General features: G+C 49.4%; 1 protein-coding gene across 1 annotated transcript in view; it reads left to right on the top strand.

Annotated features, from left to right (window-relative positions):
* The window catches only part of LOC130238944 (protein shisa-6), a 36,826-nt gene extending 28,311 nt beyond the window's left edge, over positions 1–8,515 (top strand). Inside the window, exons 8-9 of the mRNA XM_056470063.1 lie at positions 201–356; positions 6,786–8,515. Of these exons, the coding sequence (XP_056326038.1) occupies positions 201–356; positions 6,786–7,528 (899 nt within the window). The 3' untranslated portion in view covers positions 7,529–8,515. The remainder of the gene's footprint in view (positions 1–200; positions 357–6,785) is intronic.
* Positions 8,516–9,568: the final 1,053 nt, after the last annotated feature.

Consider the following 9,568-nt stretch of genomic DNA (forward strand, 5'->3'; position numbering starts at 1 on the left):
CCTGACCGACTCCAGCAGAGTGACCGTCCTGCCCTGTCCAGTGGTGCAACCATCGACTGTCCAGCGGTCGGTCAGGCGGAGGCAGCAGTGTTTCTCTTCTGCCCAGTTGTCCTCCACACTGCTGTTGTTCTGTGTTTGTGATAATAGTCCGTCATAGGTCAGACGTGTGTGTGTGTGTGTGTGTGTGTTGTTTTGCCCAGAGAGCAGCACCCGGATGAACAACATCCTGACCTCTCAGACGGAGCCGTACGATCTGTCCTTCTCACGCTCCTTCCAGAGTCTCTCCCATCTGCCTCCATCATACGAGTCTGCAGTGAAGGCCGACCTCAACAAATACTCCTCGCTCAAGAGACTAAGTAAGAGCCCCTCTCCCCAACACCAGCTTTAAGATCAGCTCTTCTAGCACACCTCTGTGTTATTTCTCCATTTCCTTCTGTCACGTTCATTAATGGTGTACAATATATTCCATAAGAGCGTTCATTCTCACTGTAGAGAGTGTCAGATACAGTGAGGCTCAGGCTATTGTCATTATGAGTCAACAATAGTGTGTGTTAACACATAAACAGTGTAAAATACTCTACAAACACACTGCGGTGATCAGTATAAAGCCAAAGGAAGGTTTACTGACTCTTTCACATGGTATTTGTGTAATCTGGTTACGGATAGATCTAAAATAAGCATCTTATAAACGCAATGAGCCTCATAAAGCCCTGCTCTACACTCAATTAGTAATAAATAACGGGGTATTGATGCAGTTCTCTCTCTGATTACCAGCCGCTGTCACAGATCCGCTGTACAGCTCAGCCTCCTGCCTCTTATTGCTTCATTATAAATGAACGTTTACCTGGATGATGAATCCCTCAAGCAGCTTTCTTCAGTTATTGTGCACTTCACTGTTTCCTGTGGTCTGTTGATGTAGTGTGAACGGCGTGGTGTGTGAACGCTTGCTCATGTGGGATGGTGACAGATGAACAGTGATTAGTGAAGCAGTCGGACTGTCAGAGCTGCTCCCGCTGTGGCGTCTGCACTCCATCATGTCAATCAGCTCGTCTTCTTCTCCATCCGCTGTGGAAACTAATCACTAATCAACAACTGAGCATCGGTTTCTGCAGCTGTCTTCATCAACACACTGGACTGACCTTATTCTGTGTTCTGCCAGTGTTTAGAACTTCAGTCGGCTGTGGGAGAAATGACTAGGAATAATCAACACAGAAAACTGCTCGCTCTCCAGTCAACTCTACATGAAGAGTAGAGAACATGAGGGGGTTCGTCCCAAATAAACTAGTCAATATCAGACACTGCTCACACGATGAGTTCAACAGAGACATCAGCTGAATCTGGCCTGGACACAACTGAACAGAACCAGATATGTTTCCTCACTGCCTGTTTAGAGTTCAAACCCAGTCTGTCAGTGTTCTGCATCTGATATCTCAGAGTAAAGCTCATCCTATTGATCCAGTGGCAGGTTCTGTGGCGGTGTATTCAGCTCATTATATAAGTGAAGAGTAAATTCCCCTGCGGCGTGTGTGTGTGTGTGTGTAATCGCAGAAAGAACGCTCCAGATCTCCTGCAGTCCTGAACTGGGCTGAGGCCTGACAAACTGACAGCTCCAGCAGCCCAGTCCTGAAGCGGTGTGTGTGTTCCTGAAGTGGTGTGTGTTCCTGAAGCGATGTGTGTGTTCCTGAAGCGGTGTGTGTGTTCCTGAAGCGGTGTGTGTGTTCCTGAAGCGGTGTGTGTTCCTGAAGTGGTGTGTGTGTTCCTGAAGCGGTGTGTGTGTTTCTGAAGTGGTGTGTGTGTTCCTCAAGCGGTGTGTGTGTTCCTGAAGCGGTGTGTGTTTCTGAAGCGGTGTGTGTTTCTGAAGCGGTGTGTGTTCCTGAAGCGGTGTGTGTTCCTGAAGCGGTGTGTGTGTTTCTGAAGCGGTGTGTGTTCCTGAAGCGGTGTGTGTGTTCCTGAAGCGGTGTGTGTTCCTGAAGCGGTGTGTGTTCCTGAAGCGGTGTGTGTGTTCCTGAAGCGGTGTGTGTTCCTGAAGTGGTGTGTGTGTTCCTGAAGCGGTGTGTGTGTTTCTGAAGCGGTGTGTGTTCCTGAAGCGGTGTGTGTTCCTGAAGCGGTGTGTGTGTTCCTGAAGCGGTGTGTGTGTTCCTGAAGTGTTGTGTGTGTTCCTGAAGTGGTGTGTGTTTCTGAAGCGGTGTGTGTTCCTGAAGTGTTGTGTGTGTTTCTGAAGCGGTGTGTGTTCCTGAAGCGGTGTGTGTTCCTGAAGCGGTGTGTGTTTCTGAAGCGGTGTGTGTTCCTGAAGCGGTGTGTGTTCCTGAAGTGGTGTGTGTGTTCCTGAAGCGGTGTGTGTGTTTCTGAAGCGGTGTGTGTTTCTGAAGCGGTGTGTGTTCCTGAAGCGGTGTGTGTTCCTGAAGCGGTGTGTGTGTTTCTGAAGCGGTGTGTGTGTTCCTGAAGCGGTGTGTGTTCCTGAAGCGGTGTGTGTGTTCCTGAAGCGGTGTGTGTGTTTCTGAAGCGGTGTGTGTTCCTGAAGCGGTGTGTGTTCCTGAAGCGGTGTGTGTTCCTGAAGCGATGTGTGTTCCTGAAGCGGTGTGTGTTCCTGAAGCGATGTGTGTGTTCCTGAAGCGGTGTGTGTTCCTGAAGCGGTGTGTGTTCCTGAAGCGATGTGTGTTCCTGAAGCGGTGTTTGTTCCTGAAGCGGTGTGTGTGTTTCTGAAGCGGTGTGTGTTCCTGAAGCGGTGTGTGTTCCTGAAGCGGTGTGTGTGTTTCTGAAGCGGTGTGTGTGTTCCTGAAGCGGTGTGTGTGTTCCTGAAGCGGTGTGTGTGTTTCTGAAGCGGTGTGTGTTCCTGAAGCGGTGTGTGTTCCTGAAGCGGTGTGTGTTCCTGAAGTGGTGTGTGTTCCTGAAGTGGTGTGTGTTCCTGAAGCGGTGTGTGTTCCTGAAGCGGTGTGTGTGTTCCTGAAGCGGTGTGTGTGTTTCTGAAGCGGTGTGTGTGTTCCTGAAGCGGTGTGTGTGTTTCTGAAGCGGTGTGTGTTCCTGAAGCGGTGTGTGTTTCTGAAGCGGTGTGTGTGTTTCTGAAGCGGTGTGTGTGTTCCTGAAGCAGTGTGTGTGTTTCTGAAGCGGTGTGTGTGTTTCTGAAGCGGTGTGTGTGTTCCTCAAGCGGTGTGTGTGTTCCTGAAGCGGTGTGTGTTCCTGAAGTGGTGTGTGTGTTCCTGAAGCGGTGTGTGTCCTGAAGCGGTGTGTGTTCCTGAAGCGGTGTGTGTTCCTGAAGTGGTGTGTGTTTCTGAAGCGGTGTGTGTTCCTGAAGCGGTGTGTGTTCCTGAAGTGGTGTGTGTTCCTGAAGTGGTGTGTGTTCCTGAAGTGGTGTGTGTGTTCCTGAAGCGGTGTGTGATCCTGAAGTGGTGTGTGTGTTTCTGAAGCGGTGTGTGTTCCTGAAGTGGTGTGTGTGTTTCTGAAGCGGTGTGTGTTCCTGAAGTGGTGTGTGTTCCTGAAGTGGTGTGTGTTCCTGAAGCGGTGTGTGTGTTTCTGAAGCGGTGTGTGTGTTCCTGAAGCGGTGTGTGTGTTCCTGAAGCGGTGTGTGAGTTCCTGAAGCGGTGTGTGTTCCTGAAGTGGTGTGTGTTCCTGAAGTGGTGTGTGTTCCTGAAGCGGTGTGTGTTCATGAAGCGGTGTGTGTTCCTGAAGTGGTGTGTGTTCCTGAAGCGGTGTGTGTTCCTGAAGCGATGTGTGTGTTCCTGAAGCGGTGTGTGTTCCTGAAGTGGTGTGTGTTCCTGAAGCGGTGTGTGTTCCTGAAGCGGTGTGTGTTCATGAAGCGGTGTGTGTTCCTGAAGTGGTGTGTGTTCCTGAAGCGGTGTGTGTTCCTGAAGCGATGTGTGTGTTCCTGAAGCGGTGTGTGTTCCTGAAGTGGTGTGTGTTCCTGAAGCGGTGTGTGTTCCTGAAGCGGTGTGTGTGTTTCTGAAGCGGTGTGTGTTCCTGAAGCGGTGTGTGTTCCTGAAGCGGTGTGTGTTCCTGAAGCGGTGTGTGTTCCTGAAGCGGTGTGTGTTCCTGAAGCGGTGTGTGTGTTTCTGAAGCGGTGTGTGTTCCTGAAGCGGTGTGTGTTCCTGAAGCGGTGTGTGTTCCTGAAGCGGTGTGTGTTCCTGAAGCGGTGTGTGTTCCTCAAGCGGTGTGTGTTCCTGGAGCGGTGTGTGTTCCTCAAGCGGTGTGTGTGTTTCTGAAGCGGTGTGTGTTCCTGAAGCGGTGTGTGTTCCTGAAGTGGTGTGTGTTCCTGAAGCGGTGTGTGTTCCTGAAGTGGTGTGTGTTCCTGAAGTGGTGTGTGTTCCTGGAGCGGTGTGTGTTCCTCAAGCGGTGTGTGTGTTTCTGAAGCGGTGTGTGTTCCTGAAGCGGTGTGTGTTCCTGAAGCGGTGTGTGTTCCTCAAGCGGTGTGTGTTCCTGAAGCGGTGTGTGTTCCTGAAGTGGTGTGTGTTCCTCAAGCGGTGTGTGTGTTCCTCAGATGTTTCTGGATATTCTAAAGGAGACTCCTCTATGCAGATGAATGTCCTCTCTGATCTTCATAATCAGCTTATGTGTCATTAATTTTGGTCCTTTGGTGAGCCGGAGATAAACGTTCAGCTCTTTTATCTGTTAACAAACTGAATCTAATCCCTCTAGAGACGCGTTTCTGATGTCCCACACACGACTGCAGCACCGCCGGCCCTCAGTTATTGTGTGTGTGTGTGTGTGTGTGTGTGTGTGTGTGTCTCCTCACACTCATTGGATTAATTCTCACTGATTTGTGGCTGTAATTTAGTTGGACACACTTCTGTATTGCTCTGACTGGGATATTACTGAGCTCCACATGTGTGGAGGAATCTCTGAAGCGTAGCTGAGAGCTCAAGGACATCGGCTCTCCAGAATGTATTCATTACACCTCGAGCAGCGGATCATTTCATTATTAACACTTCCAATCATCAGTCCATTACAGTAGAGTCGCCCAGCCGTCCAGAGAGAGAGAGTGTGTGTGTGTGTGTGTGTGTGTGTGTCCTGAAGGATGAACAGAAGTGTCCTGCAGAGTGGAGTTAGTCCCCAATCACACACACACACACACACACTCTCCTGTAGGGTGTGTGTGATCACGCTCTCTCGTTCAGACTACATGAGGAAGGTTGTAGGCAGCAGTGTTTTCAGCTATGACCAGAAAACTGCTCCTTCCTCGATCACTGTAGAGGGTTTCTGAAAGCCGGCTCACTCTGGTCTGAGTGTAATCTCTGCAGGTGTGTTTCAGTGAAGCGCTGAGCTTGTGTGTGTGTGTGTGTGTGTGTGTGTGTGTGTTGCGTGCAGAGGGTTTCAGGCAGACTTCTGAGACAGTGACTACGTCTACATGACCATCAGTAATGGAGTTATTATGGTGGTTTGAGAAAGCCAACACACTCATACTACATAAACTTCTTCCTCCGTCTTCTTCTTCCTCCGTCTTCTTCTTCCTCCATCTTCTTCCTCCATCTTCTTCTTCCTCCGTCTTCTTCTTCCTCCATCTTCTTCTTCCTCCATCTTCTTCTTCCTCCATCTTCTTCTTCCTCTGTCTTCTTCTTCCTCCGTCTTCTTCTTCCTCCGTCTTCTTCTTCCTCCGTCTTCTTCTTCCTCCGTCTTCTTCTTCCTCCGTCTTCTTCTTCCTCCGTCTTCTTCTTCCTCCGTCTTCTTCTTCCTCCATCTTCTTCTTCCTCCATCTTCTTCTTCCTCCATCTTCTTCTTCCTCTGTCTTCTTCTTCCTCCGTCTTCTTCTTCCTCCATCTTCTTCTTCCTCCATCTTCTTCTTCCTCCATCTTCTTCTTCCTCTGTCTTCTTCTTCCTCCGTCTTCTTCTTCTTCTTCTTCTTAGACTATTTTAAGAGCGCATCTCCTCCTAGATCATTCATACTACAACCACCATCCAAACCTCCTCACTATACTGAATTAAGTTGCTATATCTTTTCCAACTCATCCAACTTTTGGTTTTCTGGACCCGGAAGATTCAGAAAAGTCCCATTGACTTAACATTGGACCAAACTCTCTGACCTCATAACTTTCCACCAGACTGTCATACAGACTTCAGGTTGGGCTTATTTACGGTACGGTGCTTCGAGACGCCATGTTTATTTCTCTGATTAGCTGTTGGAATATAACTGCAATGAAACATTGATCAGGCGCATGAAGACGGATTAGCTGGCTAGCCAGTGCAGTTTCAGGTTAGTTTGCATTCATCTTGGGTGTTAGGGAGCATGAAGGCACCTCAACATGCAGCACACTATGCTGCGGTGGTGATATGGAGCAGCTGAACTCCACCATGTTCCCTAAAACCCAGAACCCAAACTAAACTGACACTTCACTGACTATCCAGCTAATCTGGCTTCATGGTACAGGTCCAGCTTGGTCAACTGCAGACAAAACTACACCACCATGACTATTTAGCACAGTCACTATTAATGACAAAGCCGGATACTGGAGTGGGGATTTGTTGGTACCTGCTCTATTCATTGATTAATGCAAGGTGTTGATGAAGGTTTAGCCCAGCTCTGAGTTTGAGGCTTATTACCTAAAGACCTTGATTAGCTGGATCATGTGTTTGATCTGGACTGGACCTGACAGGAAACAGGATCTCTGGGGCTTTTATGTTCTCTAAACACACATTCTGTCCCGGTTTTGGAGACGCTAGCTTATTGATCTCTTTAAAACTGACGCTAACATCTCAGAAACCTTAATTTAATTTGACAGTCTGGAGTGTGCAGTGCAGTAGAGCAGTGTCGTGTGTTGATGTGATGAGTCTGACGCTGTGTCTGTGCTTCTCCACAGCGGATAAGGATGTTGACGACTACTACAGCCGGAAGCGGCACCTGCCGGACCTGGCGGCGCGAGGAACGCTGCCACTACACATGATGACACTGCCACCGGAGCCCCCGAGCAGCCAGCCGGCCCCGCAGACGCAGCCGCAGCCACCTCGCCAACGCCCCCGCAGAGTTCAGAGAGCCATGTCCCAGGACCGGGTGCTGTCCCCGGAGCGCAGCAGTGGACACGACTACCCAGTGTCCCCCTACGGCATGCCCCCGTACGGCAGCCGCATCCTCTCGGATGAGCAGCTGCTGTCGGCGGAGCGCCTGCGGTCTCACGAGCGGCTGATCTCGCAGGACCGCCACTTCTCGCAGGAGCGTATCCACACGCAGGACCGACTGCAGTCGCAGGACCGGCTGTACTCGCAGGACCGGCTGTACTCGCAGGACCCGCTCATCTCTCCAGACAAGATGATGTCCAGCAAGCGCCCTGGCTTCCACAGCGACAGGTCCATGTCCAGAGCCATCTCGCACACGGACGTCTTCATGCCCACCACGCCAGTGCTGGACCGCTATAAGATGACCAAAATGCACTCGCATCCCAGTGCCTCCAACAACACCCCTCAGAACAGCTCCGCCGGCGGGCAGACGGTCTCCAAGAGGCAGGCCTTCGCCTCGCGCCGCACGCAGACGATGGAGCAGCTGCACTACGTCCCGCAGCAGCACCACCACTACCGCACCGGAAGCAAGACCGAAGTCACTGTCTGACCACCGCACTCCCGCCAACACACTCACACTCGATATTATCATTACGTGTTTGTCCTTCACTCAGACGAAAGAACTCTGCATTCGTAAGGGCTTCGGGAGAACGTCACAAGAAAGAGCGTATGATGAAAAGAAGGTATGGACGTGGAACAGAACTGTACACATTTATATTTAAATACATACCTATATATATAAATATATTAATACCAATACTGTTTGTACTTCCGGTCCTAGTCAATAGCTTTAGAAGTTCTTATGATGTTCGCGCACTACTTTTGGCGCCTCTACGAAACCCTCCATATCAGCCACAGTGGTTTCGTGGGTTATAAAGCACAATCCAGTAGAGCTGCGTTTGTCTGGTTCATTGGTTCGGTTGATGATGGCTAGCACACATCAGTTCAGTCTTCAGCTAGTGGCCATTATTGTGTGAAGATGATTGTACATATGCTCTGCGCCACAGCGAGTGGACTGTTCTGGTTGGCATTTGTATTCTTGTAGTTTGATTTTTAGAGATTGGAGACTCCTTCAGGACTATAGACGACCCACTAACCCTGTGTTGGACCATTTCTAGTATTATGATGCTGTACGTGTGTCCCCTCACATGTAGGATGAGATTGGGGCGAATGACACCTGTTGATCTCCGGCTGTAGACTGTGTTGCAGTGACTCACAAGATAAATGAGTATATTATGCTTGTTGTAGTAGCTTCAAATAAACCCTCCTTATTTTTGTAAACAGGACCGATGATCTGAACACAGTTTTATTAAACGCTGAGATGCTGAATGCCGGATCCTTTATGGGGTATGAAAGGTGAATATGGGAAGAATATGCAGGCCACATTTACTGCCGAAAGTCTCCTCACAGAGCTCCATACTCCCTAATGTTCATATGTAGACTGGCTGAATCTGTGTTATTGTGTGGAAAAGAGCAGCCCGAACATTATTCACAGTCTCTGCTCTGCTGCTGGGGGTAAATAAAGTCAGGATTGATGAACGGTCTCTGTAGATCTGCAGTGTTCTCTCACTATAAGCTTCTCCTCTTTTAAATGGTGCTCTTATAAATGACGCTACGGTTTACAGCGGAAGCGCTGGGTTAACATCGACTGAGAGAAACCAACCTAGACATCAACGAAATCACTGTGCTGAGACAGAAAACACCAGCGTATCTGCAAACTAACCCAGCAAACACACTTCAGCAAGCGGGTGATCTATTGGGTTATTTCATAGCTTTATTTCCCTGGACACGTGAATTAATGCCCGCTGCTCGACTTCTGCTCAAACCTCCTTTAAATTCATTGAACTTCAGGGGTGAAAATGCAATTCTCACACACAAACAAAGCCTTTGGCATCATTTACATTCCTCACTGGAATCCGCTATCTGCTCCCCATCAGCATTTAGATGAAATATGGCAGATAAAGGGAGTCTGTGTGGCAGCTGCTGGAGGAACAGGAGCTGGATCTGGAACATGGCTCCCGTATGAAATAATGAAAAGCCCTGCAGGTCTGAGAGCAATGTCCTGTTCTGACAAAACGCAGCGTTTCAGACTGAGAGCTGTTTCCGCTCAGGCCGAGGTATGAGGCAGGAGTCTGCAGCAGCATCTATTCATTATTTAGCATCCGTCAGTCTGTCAGAGACGCTTTTAAACTCCGGCAGATGGAAACAGCCTTCTGAAAAATAGATTTCTGTCTGAGAAACAGGCATCGGGATCAGCTGTGCTCAACAATACAGCGCTCTGGAATACAGCACAGGAATCTCCATGTTCCTCACGCACTGCATCTCTAAAGCTTTTAAAGACAGAGAGGAGCTGCGAGCGCCTGCAGTAAATCTACACCTCGCTTCTGTCTCAAATTACCATATTTCAGTCCAGCAAAAGTGGAGAAATCTCTGCAAATTAGCATACAGGCTGCTTTAATATTACATATAGTGCGCCATGGCGGCTCGAAGTCGCTCCTGGAGACTGACCTGTAGCCTAGCAACAGCATCTCCAATGGCAATGATGGAAACTCCTTTACATTCAGAGCAGGCGGATGCAGCGCAGGACACG

The sequence above is a fragment of the Danio aesculapii genome, chromosome 12 (genome assembly GCF_903798145.1).
Source record: "Danio aesculapii chromosome 12, fDanAes4.1, whole genome shotgun sequence".
Classification (NCBI taxonomy): Eukaryota; Metazoa; Chordata; class Actinopteri; order Cypriniformes; family Danionidae; genus Danio; species Danio aesculapii.